Below are 25,245 nucleotides of genomic sequence, written 5' to 3' on the forward strand. Positions count from 1 at the left end.
GGGTCACTGCTGTGCACCTGTTTGACCCCTGGCCCAGGAGTATCCACATGCCATGGGCATGGCCAAGAAAAAAAAAAATGTGACCTCTTGGGTAGGCTCCAGGAGGGCCCCGCACACGTCTGTGTTCCCGCATCTGAACAGCCCCCGTGTGTTCAACAAACATGCCAGTAACGGCCCCAGGCCAGCAACCGCCGTCCGGGTAACACAGTGCGTGCCCTCAACGTCCCTGGATCCGAGCAGCCATCTACTTGCTCAACATACATGTCTACAGGCCCCCATATGAGCACCTCTATGTCCCCCGTTGAAGATATAAACCCTAAGGGACACACATGAGGAAGTTCCTGGGCCAGGGATCGAAGCCGTGCCACAGCAGTGACAACGCCGGATCCTTTTGTTGCTAGGCCACCAGGGAGTTCCCTGAGTGATTTACCACCTGCCTGTCATACATGTCCGTCTGTCCCCTGTCAAAGCACATACTCTTCATTTAACAGGCAGCCCTATGCATCCTCATGTGGGCACCCACTCACCTGCTCAACAAACTAGCCCATGCCCTGCACAACGCCAGCTCCAATGGGGAGGACACTGCAGCCGACTGCTGGGCCTCTGGGGTCCAGAATACAGGGGCGGGTGGGAGCACGTGGAGTGGACAGCTGGGTGGACAGAGCCCAGTTCTGCTTGCCATGGCCACCACCCATGGGTACTTACTATGCCAGAGGGTCATCCCCTCTCCTAGCACTGCTGACGTGGGGGCTGGGTTGCCCTGTGGGGCTGTCCTGGGCACTATGGGACATGGAATAGCCTCTCCTGGTTTCATCCACTGCACGCCAGGAATCCCCAGTCATGATAACCAGAGATGTCCCCAGACATCGCCCCGCGGCCAGAACTGACCTGGGTGAGGACCTTTATGAGGTCCTAAGGAGCCAAGAGGTGGTGGATCTGGGATTCAAAGGCAACTCGTAACTCCACAGACCATACTCTGCCACCCCCTGCCCCCCAAGTTCAAAAAGATATGGGGGAAGTCCTCCTGGGTAGCAGAGCAGAGAGATGGGAGTTACCTGTTTCATTTCATATAACAAACAACTGCCTGTGGCAGGAGGGTTGGGGGGAGGATATGTCCCCTGTGGAAAGGCCACAGAAACAGCAAGAGCAAAGTGCTTTGGGGCCCCCTTTCTGCCCTGTCTGGGTGGGTATCAGGAAATGCCTCAGGAAGAGCAAGGGCACTCCTGGCCTGGGCACAGGGGGCGGGGGGAGGGGGGCAAAAGGACTGGAAGCTGGCACATGGGGCCTGAGAGATGTGGTTGCAGGAGTCTAGCTTGGGTGGGGGGTCTTGCCTGGGTGGGGCTGGCATGATTCCCCCCAGCCTCCACCCGCTTCTGCCCTTCCCAGGCACCACAGCGTGGAGGCTGGGGCTGGGCTTAGCCGAGCGCTGCCCACAGTGGCCACGGCAGAGGAAGGGAGAGAATGCTCTAATCAGCTTAACCCCCTTAATGAACAGCTAATTGGGGGCTGTCTAGACAGGAAGCTGGAGGAAGCCAGGAGGAGGAGGAGGGGAAAAAGAGTGAGGAGGAGCAGGGGTGGTGGTGGGGGAATAGAATCCATCTCCAACTAGCCTGTGAGCACCCAGAAGGCAGGGGCAGGCACACACCAGAGGTTTCTACTGAGGCTCCCACAGGAAGGAGGGAGTTTGCCATCACCCGAGGCAACCAATGGGAGGGACAGGGGGACTGACCTCCTCTGGCATTCCCTTCCAGCTCTGTGAGTCCCCATCACACACCAGAAGCTAGTATGGGCTCCTCCTTGTCCTGCCCCAGTGGCCACTTTATTCTCAGGGCAGGAAGGCCAGACCAAACCCCAGTGGCTAACATTTCCTTTGCCTTCAAATTGTCCTTTTCTTTGTTGAGTGTCCTCAATTTCAACCTCGGTTCTTTATTTCCAGACTTTCTCTTTTTCTAATCAACAGACATAAAGGCTATAATTTTTCCTCTCGGGCTGCTGTGGCTACATCACAGAGGCTGTCTTTCAGTTCTAAGTAGTATACACTTTATACATAGACACCCTCTTCAATCACAGAGTTAATGTGAAGTGCTTTTGAGTTCCCAATCAGCAAATGACAGGGAAGAAATTAAATGTCTCCCAATATCTGCCTTACCCTTCTTCTTCAGTAATGGAACCCTTGAATTTGCGATGGGTACACAGTTACCCAAAATAAGACTACATTTCCCAATATCCCTGACAGCAGAGTATATCCCTACTACTAACTCAGAGGCCTAGAGATAAGTAGAAGAGGTAAATCCATCTTCTTCTTTTTTTTTGTCTTTTTAAGGCTGCACCCATGGCAATATGGAGGATCCCAGGCTAGGGGCTGAACTGGAGCTGCAGCTGCCAGCCTACACCACAGCCACAGTGATGTAGGATCCGAGCCACATCTACAACCTACACCACAGCTTACGGCAACACAAGATCCTTAACCCACTGAACAAGGCCAGGGATGGAACCTACATCCTCATGGATGCTAGTTGGGTTCGTTACCACTGAGCCACAATAGGAACTCTGCCTGCAGCACGCAAAAGCTCCTAGGTCAGTGATCAAAACCGAGCCACAGGAGTGACATGGCCAGATCCTTAATTGATAGGTCACCAGGGAATGCCCCTGAGAATCATTTTTTTTTAAAAAAGTCATTCTTAAAGGGAGAGGACATGCCCAGATTTGACCCTTCTTCTTTCCTGCTGGCTGGAAAGCAGACATGATGGCTGGAGCTCCAACAGTTACCTTGGACCATGAAGTAGCAATGAACCCCACATTCAGTGAAACATAAGGCAGGAGACTAAGTCCTTCACATTACACTTGCCCAGGGCTACTGATTGCTGGACGTTTACTCATGAGAGAAATGTACTTCCTTTTGAGTTTTCTGTTATCCACAATCAGACTTAAAGCTTACTGAATAAAGAGTCTTTATAGAGACAGACTTGAGACAGATGGGAGACCCACAGAAATAAAACCATAGAGACACTCAGACCCATAAATTCAAGCCTAATAAATAGACAGGCCCTCCTAGCATTAAGTACCTGCTCTGGAAGCCCTCCTGAGGAAGGAGGACACATGGAACCTCCAATGTCACAACCAGATGTGTTAGAGACCGATTTAAAGAGATGAGAATTTTTATAAAGACATGGAAGTGTTGACCAAGAAACTTCCGTTTCCTGGGCACTTCTTTTGTTGTTTGTTTGGTCTTTTGTCTTTTTAGGGCTGCACCCGTGGCATATGGAGGTTCCCAGGCTAGGGGTCGAATCAGAGCTACAATTGCCGGACCATGCCACAATCACAGCAACACTAGATTCAAGCTGCATCTGCAGATTGCGGCAACACCGGATCCTTAACTCACTGAGCGAGGCCAGGAATTGAACCCACATTCTCACCGATACTCTAATGGGTTCTTAACCTGCTGAGCCACAGTGGGAACTTCAGTATGGCCCTTTTTACAGACAGATCTTTTTTTTTTTTTTTGTCTTTTCTAGGGCCGCTCCCGTGGCATATGGAGGTTCCTGGGCTAGGGGTCTAATCGGAGCTGTGGTTGCCAGCCTACGCCAGAGCCACAGCAACGCGGGATCCGAGCCACATCTGCAACCTACACCACAGCTCACGGCAATGCCAGATCCTTAACCCACTGAGCAAGGCCAGGGATCGAACCCGCAACTTCATGGTACCTAGTTGGATTCGTTAACCACTGAGCCACGACGGGAACTCCCTAGATCTTTTTTTTTTTTTTTTGTACAGACAGATCTTTATGACAAATTGGGCTCTATAAGGATAAGTAGCAGGGAGAGAAGAGAAGGAGAGAGGGAAATAATCATAAGGTATTCTGGGCACTTATTATGTGCCAAGCTTGTTTTAGGGATCATATGTATTAATTCACTTAGTTCCCACAACAACCCTATGAGGTGGTTACTGCCAGGTATTAACATACCTATTTTACAGATGAAGAAACTGAGGCCCAGAGTTCCCTTAGTGGCTCAGTGGTTAACAAACCCGACTAGGATCCATGAGGATGCGGGTTTGATCCCAGGCCTCGTTCAGTGGGTTAAGGACCCTGAGTTGCCATGAGCTGCTGTGCTGTAGGCTGAAGACACAGCTGGGATCCCGTGCTGCTGTGGCTGTGGCCGTGGCCATGGCTTAAGCTGGCAGCTGCTGCTCCCTCCCCTAGTCTGGGAACTCACTTTGACCCCTGGCCTGGGAACTTCCATATGCCGAGGGTTCAGGCACCACACCGCACCCCCCCTCCACAAAGAAACTGAGGCCCAGAGAGGTGGAGTCACCAGGAAGCTAAGGGCTGAGGGACTCGACTGTCCATGTTTGTAACCACTAGGCTATCCTCTGGCATGAAGTTTTGATACAAGATGGGGGCTGGGTAGAGCCATGCTTCTAAAATTTTGGGGCACAGACCCAGCTGAGGATCTGAGGAATGCCAGGGTCACCCTTCCTTCAGGCTACTTTGCAAACAATTTCCTGAAAGTCACGGATGCTGACCCGCTAGAGAGCAGCAAAATCAGAAGGTGAAAGGGATTTTTTAGATGAGAACCACATTGAAGGGAACTCCACAGGGAAATCTTCAGAAAAAGCTCCTGGGGAGACGGTAAACAAACAAAGAATCCCGATGAAGCAGCGCTCGACAGAAAAGAGACCCTTCGGAACCACTGACCCTACAGAACAGGAATCCCATGAAAGGAATCCTCTGGAGAGGACCCTAGGAGGACAGAAGAGCAACAAGAAAATCTACGGGAAAAAGACGCTATGAGAAAAGAGGCGGGGCTCCTATGGAAATGGAATCACATGGAGCAAGATCCTACGGAGATGGAAATCCTGTAAAAACAGGAACTCCAAGGAGGACACAGCGAGAAGGGAGCCTACATCGCAGGACCTTCTAGCAACGACCCTTATAGGTGACGGTCTATAGCAGACTCCAGGAAGAAGCATCCTGTCGATCACAACCGCTACTAAGTCAATTCTGTAGATCCGGAACCCCACAGAGATTGGCCCTTACAGGCAAAGCGCAGGAAAGCCGGGGAATTGATAATCTCCGCCCACCCCGGCCAAAGCGGAACCAACGAGTTCCGGAATGTGAACCTGGACTTTACTTCCAAACATGCACAAGCCGGCGCGACTACAATTCCCAGGAGGTCCCAGGCTCCAGGCCGGTTCCCAGCTCCCTAGCGTCTCCCGCAGTGCCTGACGGAATACGTAGTCCCAGCCCAGCCGCGGTAACCTCGACCGGAAGGCCGGCCAGCCCCCGCCGCGCCGCCAGCCCCACCTCCTTCCATGTCCTCCGTCCAGTTGCGGTTGCTACTCGTGGGAGAACTGGGCGAGGTGTAGTAATCGCCGCCGGGGCTCGTGTCCACGTCTTCCTCCATCGAGCCCGATTTGTGCCTCTTGCTCCTAAGGGACGAGGGGAGGAAGCCAATAAGACGGTTACTAGAGAGACGCAGTGGGCCAGGCGGGCTTCGCTCTTTCCGGCTCTTAGGGGGCGGGGCGAAGGCAGTGCTATCGCGAGACAGAATGCGAGCCGTAGACTTGCAGCTGGTTCTCACTTAACACCTGTTTCAACCTGCCAGTTACTGGGATGGGATGCCTGGGGCTAGAGGCAGGGAAGGACTCAGTCGAGGTCCAAGCTAGCAAGCTAGCAGAGTGGAGCCTAAAGTGCTGAAGGCCTTGGCCTACTGCGATCCTCTGAATAATTCAGTAGGAGTATGATCCCATTTTACAGATGGGGAAACCGAGGCAGACACTGCGATCGACTCATGGTTATATAGCGTATCTCAGAAAGAACCGGTGTCTGCATTCTTATGTAGTCTTAAGGTGTGGGCTTGCAGGACTCGAGGCTGTGGGAGCCCAGAGTAGGACATTAGGGCTGGGGAAAGAATCACTTGGGAGCTGGGTTTTGAAGGATGAGTAAGTTTCTCAGGTGGAATGTGAAAACAGAGAGAGGAATGAACAAGATGGGGCTGGATGGAAGTGGGCGGGGGGCCGTCAAATGACCATAGGTTTGGCTTTGGGCACATACCCGCTGGAGGAAGTGCTGGGTAGCGTTCTTCTCATGCCGGTGCTGGCTGGATTTAGGTCATATGCCAGGTGCCCCTGAAGCTCCCCCAGGGAGAAGTTGGGTCCTGTTCCAGTCACCACAGGTGCTGTGGAGGGCAACAGAGAGGAGAGTGAGGGAGGGAACAAAGCCCAGGGCTGCAGTTTGCCCTGGAGAGGTTGGGGGAGCCATCTGAGGGCTGGCAGTCTGAAAGGGAACCCCTTCCCAAATTGACCTGGTTCCCAATTTCGCTGAAGCTGGCCTTATTCTATGGATCAGAAGCACCAGGCCACTGAAAGAGGCCAAGGTCACACTGTGAGGTAGAGGCATAGCCAGAGCTGGAGGCCAGGCTTCCTGGCACTCCCAGAGGCCAGGCTCTGCTGATCTGGGCAGGGAGGGCAATGGTTAGGGTTAAGGCAGGACAATGCCCAGAGCTTTTTGTGGCAGGATTCAAGCAGGGGTGTCTGGGGGGGGGGTTTCAGATGGGTCCCCGGCAGGTCCACAAATAAGGCAAGAGGATAGGGAGCAAAGCAGATGGGGGAGGGGCCCTCTGGGGTCTCCTCCTGGGGGGGTGAGGGAGGCCCCAGGAAGTGGGGATGCTGGGGCAGAAGTTTCTTTAGCCCTTCCACCAATCACCTGGAGTCTTTCCTGGGGAAGAGCATTTTGCCCTAACCTTGGGCTCTGGGGTCTGGATACCGCCCTTCCTAGGAACTTTGGCTCGGTGACAGTTGTGGCTGGAGAGGACATGGGGGAGTGGGGCAGGGTGCTGGGCTCCTTCTTCCTCTCTGAGCCCTGCCTCTCCCCAAATCCCTTTTCCTCTTGGAGCCCCCATCCTGAAGACACTTCTCCTTTCCAATCCCCCTCCCCACTGTGGGTCCCAGCACAGGGTGGGTGAGGACACTTACTCCGGGACACTTGGATGAGCTCAGTGACACTGAACACACCAGAGGTGACGAAGCTCTCCTGGAAGTCGGTGGTGTCTGGAAGAGTAGGAGGACGGGGGTCAGCAAGCGGTCACCCAAGCTAGGTCTGCTCCCCGCCCCCCCCTTGATACCTTTAGGCCACCCTGACTCTGGGGGCTGGACCCAGCCTCGGTGCCCCCCGTCCCCTGCAGCCCAAGGATGGCCAGCTAAGCCCTCCAGTCCGATGGCAGAGTCCTAACACAGCTGGAGTGGATAGTCTTTCCTGAGTGTGCTGTGTTTTTCTCCCTGCAGCCTCACCCAGCCTCCCCTTCTCCAGCCCGAGCCTTCACACAGCCTCCCTGTGGGTCATGGTGTTCCTGGCAGTGGGAACAGCCAGTGCAAAGTCCCTGGGGTTGGGATGCACTTGGCAAATCAGAGGCCAACAGGGCTGGAGTCAGGGAGAGACTTCAGACTGGAGGTGGGACCCTCAGGTGGGCAGCTCCTATCTTTCTGGGGTAGTAGAAGAAGTTCTTGTCTTGGCCCCCAGGGGGCAGCATGGGTCACAGGGAGCTCACAGCAGCGCCCAGTTCCCCAGAGGTCTGCTACCCCGATCCCTGCTTTGTGCACACCATTTCTTGAGCAATTACTACCTGCCCAAGCCCACGATGGGAGGCTCGGGACCATAACATCCCAAGGAGGACAGGGCGGTGGCCCTCAGTGTCCGGGGAAGTGGCCATGGCCATTTCCTGCTGACCCATCTGGCCAGCTGGTGTCAGCATGTCCCTGAGCCCTCCCCCCACCGGGGTTTCCTGTTTGTGTAGCGCTAGCCCAGCTCCATCTCCAAGGGACTCCCTGGCGGGTGGGGAGGAAGTGATTTCCTCCACCAGACGCTGGAACTCCCAACGGGACCAGGCCAAGCACCGCAGCCCCCACCGCCTGCCTTGAACATCTGGCTTGGAGGGAGGTGCCTGGAGATCACAGGAGGCCAGGGAGGACTCGGGTCACAGATGGCCAGTGAGGTGTGGCCTGGGGGCCTGTGAACCTCCTGGAAACATACAGCCTCCCTTTGCATGCCTGTGCTGGACCTTCCAAGGACGATGCCCTCACCCACTGGCTGTTTTGTCTTTCTCTCTTTTCATCTCTCCTTCTTCACTGCTGATGTACTGTCTCTTTAGTTTCTCTTCTCCCCTCTGCTTCATCCCTCCGTCTCTCTCTCTCTCTCTTTTTTTTTTGGCTGCACCCGTGGCACATGGAAGTTCCCAGGCTAGGGGTTGAATCAGAGCTGTAGCTGTCAGCCTACACCACAGCCATGGCAACGCAGGACCTGAGCCAGGTCTGCAACCTACACCACAGCTCTTGGCAACGCTGGATCCCTAACCTACTAAGCAAGGCCAGGGCTCAAACCTGCATTATCATGGACTAGTTGGGTCCATTACCACTAAGCCACAATGGGAACTCCTCCTTCTCTCCTTCTTTTTTTTTTGTCTTTTGTCTTTTTAGGGCCGTACCTGCGGCATGTGGAGGTTCCCAGGCTAGGGGTCGAATAGGAGCTACAGCTGCTGGCCTATGCCAGAGCCACAGCAATGCAGGATCTGAGCCATGTCTGTGACCTACACCACAGCTCACAGCAAGGCCGGATCCTTAACCCACTGAGTGAGGCCAGGGATCGAACCCGCAACCTCATGGTTACTAGTCAGGTTCGTTAACCACTGAGCCATGATGGGAAGTCCCCTTTTTTGATTTCTACAAATATTTTTTGAGTACCTACTGTGTTCCAGGTCCTGTTCTAGGCCCTGAGCATACAATACTGATCAAGACAAACATCTCTGCCCTTGAGGAGGTGATGGTCCACCAAGTGAGATAAGCAAACACATATGCAATCACTAATTTCCTCTAAAGGAAATAAAATTGAGGGCTGCCATTGAGAGTGGCTGAGGCTGCTTGGGCTGAGGAGCTCAGGGAAGATATGCCTGAGATGGAGGCAACTGAGCTGAGACCCGGGTGATCTGGAGAGAGAGTGAGCAGTTAGCTGTCCAGACAGAGGTCACAGCACATGCGAAGGTCCTGGGGGCATGATGGTGCCTGGCATGTTAGAGGAACAGTGATGAGGCCCATGTAGGTGGAGTGGAATGAATGAACTGGAGAAACGGAGGAGGTGAGGACAGGGGAGGGATGAGGGAGGTTGCAGGGCCTGTGGTCTGAGGGTAAGAGGTGGGCTTTTACCCTGAAGGAGGTGGGAGCCATGGAGAACTGTAGGCAGAAGAGGGGCAGGAACTGACTCAGGTGTTCCCAAGCACCCTCTGACTAGGGAGGACAGTCTGGGGGTGGGGAAGCGCAGGGGCCAGGGGACCAGAGTAGAAGCGGGGCCTCTACAGCTTCCAAATCCTTTCTGTCCAGGGCATGGATCCCTGTCCCCCTTAACACAGAACTGACTTGTACTACTCATCCTTAAGTGTCACATGAGACTGCAGGGCCTCTCCCATGGGGGGAGCACCTCAGAGCTCAGACACTAGAGCTCTGGGTCGTGGGTTCCAACCCCAGCTCCCTGGCTGCCCCTGGGAAGGCCCATGAGCCTCTCCTGGCCTCAGTCTCCTCATCTGCAAAACGGAACAACAACAGCACCCACCCCACTTGCAGGGCTGTGAGGAATGACTTAGGTGCTCACACAGGACCATATAGAATCCAGAGGGAGTGCTCTGAAGATGTTTCCTAAGTAAAAGATGGGGACGAGCTGTGCCCCCATCCACGCTCTCCCCAGACTCACCCAGTGTGATGGGCTTGCTGTCCTCCTGGTCGGAGCCCATCCCTGCCCGCGGACTGCCGCTCTGCTCCGCATCTGCAAAGAGATGGCAAGGGAGTTGGTGGCATGGCAGGTATGCCCCCCACCCCAGAGGGGTGGGGACATCAGTCCCATGCTAGGCTGGGCCAGCACCATGGAGATGGTGGTTCGGAGCATGGCGTGGCCCCGGCATCTCTGATTGGCCCCCTCCCCTACAGCTGCCCAGGGGTTCATGGATGTCTGAGGTCACTGGGTTCCAGCCTGCCTGTGTGCGGGACCATAGTGAGAACCTGTGGGTAGGGGTGGGTGCAGTGGTGGGGAAGTGCTCCCCAGACTGTCTCTTCAGCGGCAAAGTGAGGACCACTCATTCATCCTGCCTCTATTGTATGAAGTGGGAGCTCTTGTTATGCCCATTTTACAGACAGGAAAACTGAGGGCCAGAGAGATGAGTACTTGCCCCCTCTGGACCTTCCCCTCTGCCTCTACCTTCGAAGTCCTGGGGGCCCATACTGTGGTCTTGGGTTGCTACTCAGGGCTCCCAGAGAGGGGGCTGAGGGGCATCTTTCTGCAGCCCATAATGTCCCCCCCGCCCACCCGCCTGGCTTGGAGGCTCCCTCCCACCCTGGCGCCCGCCCCTCCATCTTATCTAAAAATAATCAGGCTCCTTGGCAGACAGACGAAGCAGACAGACGCTGAGCTCAGCGTTATCGGCTCCTGAGGCCTGGATAGAGGGCGGGTGGAGCCAGCCCACTCTGCAGCCCCCACACCCTCCACCCCAGACTACGGGGGAGCACATGGCTAAGCCAAGCCGGACAGAACCCCCAGCCCTACCCATTTGTTTCTCTGGTCAAGGATGAAAGTGGTGGGAATCACCATCAAATGCCAGAGAAAGAAAATCAGGCCCCTCCCACCTTCCACGCTCCACAGCCCAGAGGTAAATTGCTGTGTGACTTCAGGCAGGTTGCTTAACTGCCCTGGGCCTCAGAGTTTTCTCTTTCAAATATGTGAAAGCTGAGTTCCCTGTGGTGCAACTGCTAAGGATCTGGCTTTGTCACTGCAGTGGCCTGGGTCACTGTGGTGGTGCAGGTTCTATCCATGGCTTGGGAACTTCCACATGCCCCCAGGGCAGCCCCAAAAATAACAATAATAATAATAACAAGTATGTGAAAGCATCTCAAGGCCTGCCTAGGTTGCCAGGAAGTGGCAAGGAGATAACAATATGAGGCGCTTAGGGCATACTGAGCTCCAGATATATGGTAACGTCCATCCCATGATTATTACTGTTATTGATTGATTTTCTTTTTAGGACCACACCCACAGCACATGGAAATGCCCCAGCTAGGAGTTGAATCAGAGCTGCAGCTGCCAGCCTACACCACAGCCACAGCAACAGGGGATCCGAGCTGCATCTGTGACCTCACGGCAACGCAGAAGCCATAACCCACTGAACAGGGCCAGGGATGGAACCCGCGTCCTCATGAATACTAGTCGGTTTCCTTAAAGCTGAGCCACAATGGGAACTCCTGTTACTGTTATTTTTAAATCCCCTCTGATGACTGCAGATGTGGAGCTTTGCTGTTCCCATTTCATATGTTCCCTTAGGTCCTTAAGAGAGCCACAAATCTGGTACTGGGATTGTACCCATTGTGTAGACATGGAAAACCGAGGGTAAGAAGGAAGGAAAACTGCTGGCCCCACACCCTGTATTGTAATTGCTGGTTTGCGCATGCATCTAGACATCTAGCCGGCTGCCGGCTGCTGATGCCAGCATGAGTCTCCGAGCTTCATCGATCAGCGGGCACACGTTCGCATGGAGCAAGTTCGCAACCCGGCTCTAGGAGTCTAGGAGGTCGCCTGGTCCTGGGGAGGTCACTTCCCCTCCTGGGGCCTAAGTTTATGCAGGGTTGCTGTGGGGATAATGATGACGTTTCCTACAACAGTCACCGTGCGCTTGCTGTTTGCCTGGCATCGCACTAGTGGCTTTGCACACGCTGTATGCTGAGCACCTACTGGCAGCCAAGAGCGGGGATGCTGTAAACAGTATGGGAGCAGTCCCACCCTGCCTCAGTTTCCCCATCCGCGACAGGAGCAGATGCACAGCCCTCCTTGGCTTGGCTGAGTAGCCCCTGTGTAGCCAACTGCGCTGGGCAGCGGTGAGGGGACTGTGCCCGGCTCGGCCCCACGCCCTGTGGCCACTCCTGGGCTTGCTGGGCAGCCAGCAGCCCCTTGGAGCCGGCCTGTCCCGCTTGGATGGCCACATGGCTGGGCACGGGTGGCCACTCCGTTGGGAAGGGCCCAGCCTGGGCAGCCAGCCGTCGGGCTCCAGGCCTCGGGCACAGACCCTCTTCCGGAATCAGCGTCCACAGGGCCTCAGCGGGCAGCAGTGCCCGGCTGGCACTCAGGCGCTTATTCAAGAAGGGGGATGTGTCCTGAGCTCAGATTATGTGCTTGAGCTTTGGAACCTGGCAGCCAGGGCTGTGGGCCCCAGTCGAGTCCCCTCATTGCTCTCTGTGCCTTACTTCCTCCATCTGTGAAATGGGCACAATTACCGCATCTCTCTCAGAGGCTGTTCAAGAGGGGAAAGGTAACAATGAATGCAATCAAGTAACCCAAACAAGTGGCTGGTATGTAGCAAGCACTTCACTCCCTGGAGGGAGGGGTTCATTACTATTATTACTATCTCCTTGCTGTTTCTGCCTTGGGTGCTGTTACTTCCTATGGATTGAAAATCATAGCCAGTCTATGGCTGGCTCTAGTTTGGAGCCCTTATCCATTAATCTGTGACCTCAGGCCATACCACCTGTCTGAGCCTCAGTTTTCTCATCTGTAAAATGGGAATATAATAAAACCCACCTCCCAGGTGTCCAAGTCAGCTAATAACGAATATAAAAGAGTTGGCACTTGGAGTTCCCGTTGTAGTTCTGCGTTAACAAATTGGACTAGGAACCATGAGGTTGTGAGTTCAATCCCTGGCCTTTCTCAGTGGGTTAAGGATCCTGCGTTGCTGTGGCTGTGGTGTAGGCTGGCAGCAACAGCTCCGATTAGACCCCTAGCCTGGGAACCTCCATATGCCGAGGGTGTGGCCCTCAAAAGACAAAAAGACCAAAAAAAAAAAAAAAGAGTTGGCACCAAATTGACAGTATATGGTGGGTTTGGGGAGCAATTATAAATAAGAGTTTTAGGGTTTTTTTTTTTGTTTTTACAGCCACACGTGCGGCATATGAAAGTTCCCAGGATAGGGGTTGAATCCGAGCCACATCTACACCCACTTGAAGCTTGTGGCAATGCCAGGTCCTTAACCCACTGAGCAAGGCCAGGGACCGGACCTGAATCCTCATGGATACTAGTCAGAATCTTAACCTGCTGAACCACAATGGGAACTCCTAAATGACTGTTTTTAAAATTTAGGTATCTAATTGTTCATTGCTAGCATTTAGAAATGCCATTGGTTTGGGGGTGTTAATCTTGTATTCTGCAACCTTATTGAAAACACATACTAGTTCTAAGAGCAAATTTTTTTTTTTAGGTAGATTCCTTGGGATCTTCTATGTAGACCATCATGACACTTGCAAATAGAGCTAATTTTATTTCTTCCTTCCTAATCTGTATGCCTCTGATTTCTTTTTCTTGCTTTACTGTACTGGCTAGACTTCTAGAACCATGTTGACTAGACATGATGAGAGCAGATGTCCCAGTTTCTGATGTTAGGGTAGCCCATTCAGTCTCTCACCACTAAGAATGATATTAGCTATGGGTTTCTGCAGATCCCTTTATTGGGCTGAAGAAGCTCTTTTTTGCTATAGTCCTGGGAGGTTTTTTTTTTTTTTTAATTTAAATAAGTGCAGCTTCTAAATAATATGATGCTGTAATTATATGCCATCTCATTAAAACTTTTCAAATTCATTTTTAGATACGGTTGAAATATACACACACAAAATTTAACATTTAACCATTTATAAATGCACAGTTATATTAAGCATATTCACATTGTTGTGCAACCATCCCTACCATCCATCTCCAGGACTTTCTCTATCTTCCCAAACTGAAACTCTGTCTGCATGAAATACTGACTCTCCCTCCCCTCCGGCAGCCCCCGCCCCACCATCTCCTTCCTGTCTCTGTGGATCTGACTCCTCTAGGGACCTCCTGGGAGTGGAATCAGACAGTCTTTGTCCTTCTCTGCCTGGCTTCTCTCACTGAGCATCACATCCTCAAGGTTGATCCACGTTGTAGCAGGTGTCAGAATCTCCTTCCTTTTTTGTTATGCCGTCTTATTTTTAGTCATCTCTAAAACCTCAAACTATTTCTCACCCACCTGTTGACAACTTTCCTGTCATTTGGCTCCTGGAAACTCCCTGTCTTCCAGAGCTGTCCATTATGCAGCCCCTCACCATGTGTGATTTGAAATTTAAATTGGCTAAACTGAAATTAAGTTCAATTTTCAGGACTTCAGCCATACCTCTCAATACTCAACAGGCACATGTGGTTGGTGGTGACTGAACTGGACGGCGCCACATATGCTGTCATTACAGAAAGTTCTATCAGGTTGAGCTACCCTGGATGTTTCCATGAAAAATCAGGAAAAAAAAAAAAAAACCCACAACACAAAAAACAGGGCACAGATAATTCTTCCTCCCTCCTATCTACTTAGAGATCCAGCCCTAAAATGGACCCAGATGTGCCCTGAATGGATAATGCCTAAAGGCTGGCTCATGTCCAGAGTCCCAAGATGCCCCAGCCCCCAGGCAGGCAGCTTTCATCTGCTGAATTTTTACTGTGTTAAGAGCTTCGTGACACCATAGATCAAATCAACTGATTGTTGAGGTTAGTAAACTGGGGCCCAGCTCGGAGAGTCTACATCCCAAAGCTGATGTCTATTTAATTTATTTATTTATTATGCTTTTTAGGGCTGTACCCACAGCATGGGGAAGTTCCAAGGCTAGGGGTTGAATCAGAGCTACATCCACTGGCCTACACCACAGCCACAGCAATGCGGGATCCAAGCTGCATCTGCGATGCTGGATCCTCAACCCACTGATCAAGGCCAGGGATCGAACCCATGTCCTCATGGATACTAGGCGCATTCATTTCCACTGCGCCACAACGGGAACTCCCTGATGTCCATTTAAAGAAATTGTCTGCCTAGGACAGAGATTCTTAACTGGGGCGATCCTGCCTCCTAAGATGATGTTTGGGGACACCTGTATTTGTCACCACTGGGGGGCTCCTGGCATCGAGGGGGTGGGGGCAGGGAGGCTGCTCCATGCCCCACAGAACCCAGAACAGCCCCACAGAGAATGACCCCATCCCATGTCAGCAGAGGGGAGAAACCCTGTTCTAGATCCATCCATTCTCAGTGGGGGCAAAAATTGGTTTTTGGTGGGGGGGGGGATGAAGGGGGCTAAAAATTTTTGTTCTTTTTATGTATATACACATATAGATACAGTATATAAATAGATATATACTATAGCTGTGCTATTAAAACTCCATGGGGTGAGTGATTAGGGAGAAAACTGTCTAAAACAGCTCTTTAGAGGAGGCAATAATGAAGAAAAAGGTTCTTGTACAATTTTAAAGGGTTGTCAAAAGAGAAAGAAGACTATGCAATAGAAACCACAGGTGATCCGACAGGTCTAACACATTTACATTATGGGAAGTCTGCTGACTCTGGCTATGTGTCCTCGTGCAAGTCATTTGACATCTCTGAGCCTCTATTTTTCTCATCCATATACTGGAGCCGAACTGCACCACCGTTTACTTCTCTCCTTTGATCACTCGGCAAATTGATGACTGAGCACTTTCTGCGTGCCACATGCCTCGGGGAACATGGCAGCCACCATGAGGACAAAATTTCCTGCCCTCACGGCACTGACCTCCTAATGGGGGAGCGTCAGGTAATGAACAATAAGCAAACAAACCAGGGCTATAATTTCAGGCTGTGTCAGGTGCAAGGGAGGCCACACAACCCAGATATGTGAATGGCAGCCCCTGCGGGATGAGGGGCTGCGATGAGCACCTAGGAGGGTTGACAAGCCCGTGCCATATGAAATGGTATACCTTCCAACAGTTAATACTTAGTCATTCCTTTGACTATGGTGGGCTGCAAGTTATACCTCCAATGACTCATTTAATCTTTGAAACTTCTCCAAAAGGGACATGTGATCATCACCCCCATTTTTAAGATGGGGAAACTGAGGTACGAAGAGAGGGGACGACATATTCAAACTCACACAGCACCAGGTGGTAGCGATGAGCCTGGGATCAATACACAGACAGCCTGAGGCCTCACTTTTGGGTCTTGTGCTTTTGACTAGGAGGGGTCTGGTGGGTCCTTGGAGGAGGGGGCTCAGTTCCCCTCCAACTCCAGGATCCCTTTCTTGTGAAAGGTTTGGATTGATCACCGGTGTTTGGACCCTGTTGTCTGACCGTCAGCTAAAGCCCCCAGGTGGGTCTCCCCGCTACTCTGTTTCTGCCAAAGATCCCTTCTGGCACTAATTGTGGTGCTGGGGGGCAGAAAAATTGTTTGCACATTCCTGTTCCACGTATGCCAAAAACACCCCATGGGAACAGAGCCCCGAGACCCTGCTGCACAGGCCAGGGAAATTTCAGAGCACCCCCACTTCACTGAGATGGGAGCTGAGGTGTGGAGTGAGAAGATACAGGCTAATAACAGTAACAATGGTAACTGCTGAGCACAGCTTACCTAATGTCAGATGTCACGCTATGCATTTAACAGTCTTGTCAAACACCCTCCAGCACTCCTTAACCGAGGCTGACAACCATAGGTTACCCAGAGAAGGTAATTAAGTTACCCAGGGCCACACAGCAAGGAAAGCTGATGGGCCGACCTGGTTTTATCTGTTCCTCTCTTAAAAACATATACATGAGGAGTTCCTGCTGTGGTACAACAGGATTGGAAGCATCTCTGTAGCAGCTGGACGGATGCAGGTTGGACCCCTGCCTGTTACAGTGGGTTAAAGGATCTGGCGTTCTGCAGGTCACAACTGCGGCTCAGATCTGATCCCTGGCCTGGAAACTCCATATCCCGCAGGGTACCCAAAACAAAATGTATATACAGATATAAATACATGAACATCTTGTTGAGTTTTATATCATGTTGACTGCCGGCTTTGAAAACCTGGCTACCTGGAGTTCCCATCATGGCTGTTAACGAACCTGTCCAGTATCCATGAGGATGCAGGTTCTATCCTTGGCCTTGCTCAGTGGGTTAAGGATCCGGTGTTGCCGTGAGCTGTGGTGTAGGCTGCAGATGCGGCTGGGATCCAGCATTGCTGTGGCTGTGGTGTAGGCCGGCAGCTACGGCTCCATTTTGACCCCTAGCCTGGGAACCTCCATATGCTGCAGATGTGGCCCTAAAAAGACAAAAACCAAAAAAAAAAAAACCACAAACAAACAAACCCCACCGTAGCTGCCTGTTTATGAGTTTTCTCCTGACTTAGTCACCTTCCTCGATTGCCTACCCCTGAATATGAGTTTTCTGTGGCCCCACTCAGATCAGGTGTTCGATTTCACACTTGGTATGGCTCAAAAGGCACCCCCAACCCCACGAGAAAAACAAGGAGCAGGACTGTGGAACCAAGATGCATGCTCTCAGCCGTCAAGATGGAGACTTGGGGGTTTCCCATAGATGTGCCTCGGGGTGTTCACAGACTCCACTTGAGTGTGGGGTTTGTGGTCAAACAGTGTGAGCATTGCCACTGATTCCAGAGGGCAGCAGGGGGACTTTTCAGAGTCTTTAAAATGCACGAGTGTTGTGAAGAAGAGGCCATGGGTCCCAAACACCTGATACTCGGTTATCTTTTTTTTTTTTTTTTTTTTTTTTTACTTTTGTTGGCAAAGCCCACGGCATGCCAAGTTCCCAGGCCAGGGACTAGACCAGTGCCACAGCAGTAACCAGAGCCACAGCAGTGACAACACCGGATCCTTAACCTGCTGAGCCAGCAAGGAACTAGAAGCTAGAGCTACACCCTGAAACTTGGGTTTGAGCCCCAACCCTGGCACAACCTGGTGTGTGACCTGGGACCAATCAGGTATCTCTCCTCTCTGAGCCTCGGTTTTCCCCATCTGTAAAGTGGGCTTTCCCTGTTGTCTTACTTTATACAGACGTGAGGCTGAAAGTCCTGGGAGTGGATAAATACTGTTCGGGTGACAGCATTTTTTTTCAAAGTCAGAAGCTAAATGAACTTTGTCCCTCCTCTGCCCACAGCCCTCCGGGGCTCCTACCTCCCTTGGAGTGAAAGCCTGAGTCCTCCCCATGGCCCACAAAGCCCTGCACGACCCGCCCTGTCCCCTCCCTGCCCTCCCTTTCTCCCTCTCTCCCCCTCGTTCACTATGCCCCAGCCACACAGGCCTCCTTGCTGTTCCTCCAACACACCATGCACTGTCCTTAGCACTGGCTAGTCCCTCTGCCTAGAAAACCATTCCCTCCATATCTACATGACTCGTATCTCCCCTCACTCTGGGGCCTTCCTGAAACATCTCCTTCTCAGAGAGACACACAGGATTCTTCAGCACCATGCATGAAGTGGAGGTAACCACACTCACGCTAGTAGAAGTGACGGCCCTGGATAGCAGCTGTGTTTCAAATGACACCCTGATTTGGCCTGGGACCAGTTCTCTCAACTTCCCAGATCCGTGGGATGTTCATGGACAGCCGGAATGTCACCATCCCCTGTGGCCTTTTGCTCAAACACATGATCACAGCAACAATAGAAATGTAAACTGGATCCCATTGACAGAGTGTACAAACTGTTCTTTCCTGTCGTGGCCAGGAGCCCAAATTTGGTCTGTCCCAACCCATGACAAAGGCGCCCGCTGTGGCCTCCGGACCAGCCCTTCCTGCCCTGGAGCACCTACCCACTTTGCACCAGACAACTCCCTCCATCCTGGGGGCTGAGACGCCCCCAGTTCCTAACTGGGAGATCAAGACACCGCCCTGGCATTCATCTCCCAGATGTTTATCGACCACCTACTACTTGCCAGGCACTGGGGGGATGGCAGGGGGCCAAGGGAGGGGCCACAGACAGGAAACAAGCCAACAGAAGGAGCCCCAGATAATTTCGATGGTTCTAAGTTCCAGGCAATAAAACTGGGTGAGGACAGAGTGGCTGGGGGGTGGGGGTATGGGGGGGGTAACTTTTGACAGAAAAGTCAGGGCAGACCTCTCTGAGGACCTAGGGCTGGGAAGGAGCAAGCCAGGGGGAGAGCTGAGGGCAGATGGCACAGCAAGTGCAAAGGCCCTGGGGCAGCAGCAAACACAGGATGTTGGAGGAACAGACAGCACCATGGCCCAAACACGGTACCCAAACTGGGGAGACGTCAGACCCCTCAGGGCCCCATGGGCTGTGTCTGAAGCTTGATTTACCTTACATTTTAAAATGTCTTTGGCTATAAGGAGTTGAAGAAATTGGAAACCTCATGCAGGGCTGATGGCTCATGCAAGGCTATGCAGCTTGGTGGTCCCTTCAAAAGTTAAACATAGAATCACCATCTGACCCAGCAATGCCATGCCTATGTACACACCCCAAAGAACTGAGAACAGGGCTCAAGGAGATACCTGCCCACCCATGTTCACAACAGCAGGATTCAGAGCAGCCAAAGGAGAACACCCCAAGGGTCCACTTCAGCTGTGACAATAAATAAATAAATAAATAATAAAAAATCTAGCTACTGAGGGAAGAGAAGGGAGGTCCAGAAGGAGAGGTGGAAAAGCATCCTGCTAGGGGATAATAATAGCCTGGCCTGGGGTGATAGCCTGGGGGTGAAAAGGGGTTATATTTAATTGATCTTTGGGATGTAGAAAGGACAGGTCTTGCTGAAATCATAATTACACTTATTTAAACCTGGCAGGACATGGAAGAGTCTAGGGTTCCCACTGGGGCCCAGTGGTGCATCCGCTGGACCAGCATCAGCAGCCATGGTGACCTCGCCGGCAGGATTTCGCTTCCAAGCTTAGCGGGCTTCCAAATGTAGCTGGCTCTGCCGGCTGCCACGTCCACCTCCCCACATCAGCCAGCTAGAGAGAGAACCAAAGCCAGGCCCTGGAATTCCTAGCTCCTGAGTGTCACCAGCCATTTTTAAACATCACCCAGCTGAGGTTCAACTTTCTTTGTCCTGGAAGGCCACCCCATTACACATGACCCTGGCCTTCGTCTTCCTCGATCTTGCCATGAACCTTCGCTGCCCCCTCACTCCCAGGCAAACTCCAATCATCTCTCCAAGCCCAGTTCTAACCGCTCCTTCACTGGAACTCCTTCCGTTGGCACCTTGTCCAAGCTTTATCTTAGTTCCCACCACACTGGACTGAGTCTGGGTCTTTAAATGTACGAAAGTCCCAAGTCTTCCCCAGGGCCCATACGGCCTTGCACAACCTGCCCCATCTCCTCCATGCCCTCCCCTCCTTCCTCTCTCCCCCTCCCTCACTCTGCTCCAGCCACACAGGCCTCCTTACTGTTCCTCCAACACACCAGTGCCTGCCCCAGGACCTTTGCACATGCTATTCCCTGCCTTTCCTGCAAATGCCTGCCTGGCTCCCTCTCTTGCTTTATTCAGGTCTCTGCACAAGTGGGGTTTATGTGTCCACAGGGTCTGCACTTAATGCTCGGTAAGTCTGGGGATTCACGTCCTCCTCTCCTAAGAAGAGTGACAAAACTTTCCCATGTATGTCCAGTTATGTTACAACTTTTGTGTCCTGAAGCCTCCATCCCCACCCTATACAAGTATCTTGCAAACCCAAGCCTAAGGGGAAAGAAATGGTGATTCTTTCACTCAACACATACTGAGCACCTACTGCATATCAGGCCCTCTCCTAGGCTTTGGGGACACAGCAATGAACCAAAGAGACACAGAGTTCTGCCCCAAGAGGTTCATGGTCAAGGTTTCCTCCCAGCCAACCATAGGAGGGCCAGGGGTTGAGCCACTGCACAAAGGCTTCAGGCTAGACTGAACTCGGACTTCCCTGGCCTCTGCGGGGTTAAATGTGGTAGGAAGACCAGAACCAAAATTGCCCCCAGCTTCGAGGAGTTCCAGTACAAACCCTGACTCTCCCTGGAGACACTCCCTCCTGCTCCTCACCTGCAGGCTCAAGACCCTGGCCCCCAAGGCCAATAATCACAAGAACTGGATGTCCGTCTCACCAATGCTGTGTGACCCCAGCAAAAGTACTTTCCCTCTCTGAGCCTCACTTCCTAGCATGGAGGACCTAACACCCCCGGGGGCTGCACTCCTTCAGAGGCTGTTTGGACAAATCCAAAGGAAAAAAGCAAGAGGCTAGCTGGATGTTCTCCGCCCTCATGGGCCCCTGGGGGAAATCTGGATAAGGCGTCGGGGCGAGAGGCAGAAGGCCATGGCCGGGGTGACCTCCTGGACGCCGGCTCCCACCCGCCCGGGCCTCCCCCGCCTTGTCCTTCCTGACCCGCCGCGTTCCTCGAGTCTGGACCACACTTTCCATCTCCCTCTGCCCTGCCGCCGGCCGCCTGGGCCCCAGCCAACCTGCTTCGGAATCACTTTCAAAGAAAAGTTTCTTTTTTCTTCCCACCCGGCCCGGCTCTCGCCCCCGCCTGCTCCCCGGCCTGGCTGCGGGCCCCGCCGGGCACTCGTGGACACCTCAGGCCGATGGGTCAGGGCAGCGGCAGTCCAGCGCCCCCCGCCCGTCCGCTCCAGCGCCTGGTCTGGGCTGTGCCAAAGCACGGCCTGAGGCTGAACTTGGGGCGTTCGGCGGGCCCTGGGGGGCTCTGGCACGGGTGGTTTGGGGGCGTCTGGCCCGATTAGCCGGCGGGGAGGCCCCTGTGGGATGCGGGGCCCACTGCGAGGCCTACAGGCAGCGACTCGTCCCACCCCAGCCGCTCTTGGCGGCCACGCCACCTATGACATCAGCGCTCAGGCGGCCATTTTCTCAACGCTCCCTCCCGGGCTTCCAGATGCTTCTCTGGCCTTGGCGGCCATTTTGTAGGTGCGGGAGGAGCAGGCTGACGGGGCCTGGAGCACGGGCTCCCCTCCCAGGGGAGGAAGCTGTAGCGGGGGCCTGAGCGGCCTCTGCGGGGTTAAAGGCATTTGTGTCAGGAGGGTGGCGGTCGTACCAGGCTGGGGGAGGTGCGTGCCCGATGCCACCCCGGCCCCCTGTGCCCCCCGCCACCGTCGCTCGGCACAAACCAGACTCCGGGTGGCACCAAGGATGTGAAAAACAAGGTTAAAAATACCCACACGCGCAACCTCGTCCCCCCTCCCCTCCCCAGTCCCCTCCAATGTCAAATGTGTCAGCGCCACCCGGGGAGGGGGGCAGACCTAAAATAACTCGCTGTTTACATTTGGAGCAAATTCTTGGCTTCGCCAGCAGCCAAGCCAAGGCCTCGGCCTGCCTCCCTGGCAGCCCTGCCCTGGGGGGTGGAGGCGGGGGTGGGGGGGAGCTGGGGAGCCACATGTGCCCACGGGCTGAATGTGCACGTGTGACCTCAGGAGAAGACGCAGTCCGGGAAGCCGTCTGCAGCCACACGGTGGATGGAGGCAGCGGATGGAGGCAGCGGAAGTCCGCTGCAGGAGCATCACCCCTGCCGAGGACCAAGGATGGGGTGGGGGTGCCCGGCCCCTCCCAGTTTCCCTTCCTTCTGATGTTTCTGGGGCTGCGTCACCAACTCGGCAGCCCAGGGGGAAGTGGAGGGGGGAGGCCAGAAGCTGGCAGCCTGGCCAGGGAGGCGGGCACCAAGAGAAGGGCTCCGGAGCAGGGCAGGGTCCTGCCCCCAGCTGTGTGGCCATAGACCAGCCTTGCCCCTCTCTGGGCTGTGCCAGGGGTCCTCTCCTAGTCTTCCCGCGCACGGGGGCGGAGGGGGGGGAGGCAGGAGAGCGGCACAGAACATTGGAGCCTGCTTAGTACCTGTTTCCTTCTCTGCAGAAAGATTTTGAATTGCAAACATTTCAGAGTGCTGGGCCTCCATGTTAACAGAGGGGGTCAGAAACCGGAAGGGGCTTGCCCCAGGTCTTAAGCCAGTAGGTGGACAAGTGGACTGGAATTCAGTTACTCCAGTTCCAGCGCCTGCAATTTTTGACCTGCTGCCTGGGAGGAGGTTGGAAACCGGAATGCCCAAGCCTGGAGGGAAGGTCAGTGGGAGACTTTTCTCCTCCCCTGCCCTTCCTATGGTCTCTCTTCCCAGAGCATGGCATGCAGTCGGGGCTCAGTAAATGCTTATACAGAGCTGGCAGTCAATAGATGCTTGCAGACAAGTGAGTGCAATTATTCTAGCAGAGCCTGATGTACAGTAGGCACCCAATACATGCCTGCCACATGAATGATTGAGATGATCCTCATGGGGCCTGGCATACAATAGATGCAAAATAAATGCTTGTCAGGCAAAGGACTGTGAGGAATGCTGGGAAAACTGGGGGATATTCAGAAGGAAAGACTAGGTTTAGGGGTGTAGACTCCAACCAGTGGTGATACAAGGGATTTATTTCTACAATGGGCCCAGGCAGGGATATCACCCAAGCACTGCCCATCTCATCCCCCTTGGTCCTTTGAGGATCAGTGGAAATCATCTTTTGAGAAGCCCACCCAACTGCTCCAGGTCCTAGATATCAGAGGGAAGGACCTCTGGGCAGGAGGAGCTCAAGAAAGTAACAAAAACCTGACCTAGGAGGGCTTCCTGGAGGAGGGGACATTGGAGCTGGGACCTTGATGTCTGAGTAAGAGTTTGTCAGGCGCAGAAAGGGCTTGTGGGAAGAGAGAATAGTGTATGAAAATAATCATCATCATCACAACTTCCATTTACTGAGTGCATATATGCCAGGAACTACATAAAGATTTATAGAGGAGCAGAGGAGGCCTCAGGGAAGTTGGGTGGTTGGGCTGAGTACATGCAGCTAGGACACGAACCCAGGCAGAAAGACTTGGTCTTGGGCTTTGGGATGGAAATTCTATGAAATTAGATTGTTATGATCATTATACAACTACAGATGTGATAAATTCATTTGAGTAATTAAAAAAAATGAAAAAAAAAAAAGACTTGGTCACACCACCTGACACCTTAGTGAATGTGTGTGAGTCTGGCAGAGGCTGGGCAGGTGCCCAGTTGGTATACAGCAAAGGTCTGGGGTGGGCCAGACCGATCCAACTTGGAGCCAGGCCATCTGTTCCAGGGGCATCTCTTTGCCTGATTGGCCAAGTGACTCCTGGCTGAACCCCAGATTCTCTCTGGGTCTCAGTTTCCCCAGGTGGGGCTGAGACAGGGTAATAACAGCCTAGACACCTTTCTGTGCTGGCATCTGGCCAGGCTGGTCTCATTTTACAGGGACAAAACAGGGGCTCAGACAGGGGACTCAGTTAGTTGCCTAGTGGCCCATCTCAGTGAGCATTGTGGGTTTCCACATGCCTGCTTCCCATGGGGGGGGGGTTCCCTCCCTCCCAAGCCTCCTGCATTATTGCTGCTAATCACTGAATTGGCACCTACTGTATGCTGGTGCTTGTGGAACCTGCCAAGCAGTTACAGATGCTCACTTGCTCCCATTTTACAGGGGAGGAAACTGAGGCGCAGGGCGGGACAGGTTCTGGCTCAAGCTTACCCAGTGAGAGCGGGACTAAAAATGGAACAATGCAGCTATGTTAGTGTAACGCCCAGCTTGGGGCTGGGAACCGGCAGTTGCTCGCCCAGCCGGCCTTGAGCCCTGTGGGCTGCCTGGGCACCAGAGCCCTACCCCAGCTTGCCCATAAATAACGTCCTGACTCCAGGAGAGGTTCTGGGCATGTCTGGGGGGGCCCGTACCCTGCCCCCCCTCCTTTCCCTGTGTAGGTCCAGGCAGGGGGCAAGGGCAGGAGGGCGACTCCAGCCTCTGAAGGGCCATATGACCCACATGACCAATGTGGGGTGTCTCACTTGTCCCAGGCTGAAAACCTCCACTAAATCCTCACAATTCTGGAATCAGCCTGGAATCTGCCTCTGCCTGGCTGGCCCCCACTGCCGCTCCTCTGAACCAGGCCAGTGAGGTGGCCTCAGCCCAGGTCTCTCAATTCCCACCCTGCCTCCCACAGTCTGTTCTCCCCACTGTGGCCAGAGGGTGACCGAGAGCACCTGAGTCAGGTCCCACCCTCCTCCACCCACAGCCCTAGGGGTTCCCGCCTCCCAGGAGGTAAAGCCCCTGTCCCCTTCTTGCCCTTCCCTCCTTCTTCCCTCCCACCTCACTCACTCTGCTTCAGCCACGTGGACCTCCCTGCTGTCCCTCCAACAAGCCAGACACAATTCTGCCCCAGGGCCTTTGCACTGGCTGTGCCCTCTGCCTAGGGTGCCCTTCCCCTAGTTCTTCACACAACTGGTTCCTCTTCACCCCTCAGGTCTCAGCTCAAATGTCATGTCCTCAGAGAGTCCTCTCCTAACACCTCACCACTCTCTATTCCTTGCCTTTATCTTTCTCACAAATTTGTTCTTTGTCCGTCACCCCATCAGACTGTGACCCCCTGAGGGCTGGATTTTTGTCTGTCCTTTTCACTA

General features: G+C 53.4%; 1 protein-coding gene across 5 annotated transcripts in view; it reads right to left on the reverse strand.

Annotated features, from left to right (window-relative positions):
• NFIC (nuclear factor I C) overlaps positions 1-25,245 on the reverse strand; it is a 69,668-nt gene that overhangs the window by 14,618 nt on the left and 29,805 nt on the right. For all 5 annotated transcript variants that reach the window (XM_047777566.1, XM_047777563.1, XM_047777562.1 and 2 more), the window contains exons 3-6: positions 9,737-9,808; positions 6,976-7,050; positions 6,056-6,179; positions 5,306-5,430 (exon numbers count right to left, since the gene is read on the reverse strand). In XM_047777566.1, coding sequence (XP_047633522.1) covers positions 5,306-5,430; positions 6,056-6,179; positions 6,976-7,050; positions 9,737-9,808 — 396 coding nt within the window. The remainder of the gene's footprint in view (positions 1-5,305; positions 5,431-6,055; positions 6,180-6,975; positions 7,051-9,736; positions 9,809-25,245) is intronic.

Source organism: Phacochoerus africanus, chromosome 4 (assembly GCF_016906955.1).
Source record: "Phacochoerus africanus isolate WHEZ1 chromosome 4, ROS_Pafr_v1, whole genome shotgun sequence".
NCBI lineage: Eukaryota > Metazoa > Chordata > Mammalia > Artiodactyla > Suidae > Phacochoerus > Phacochoerus africanus.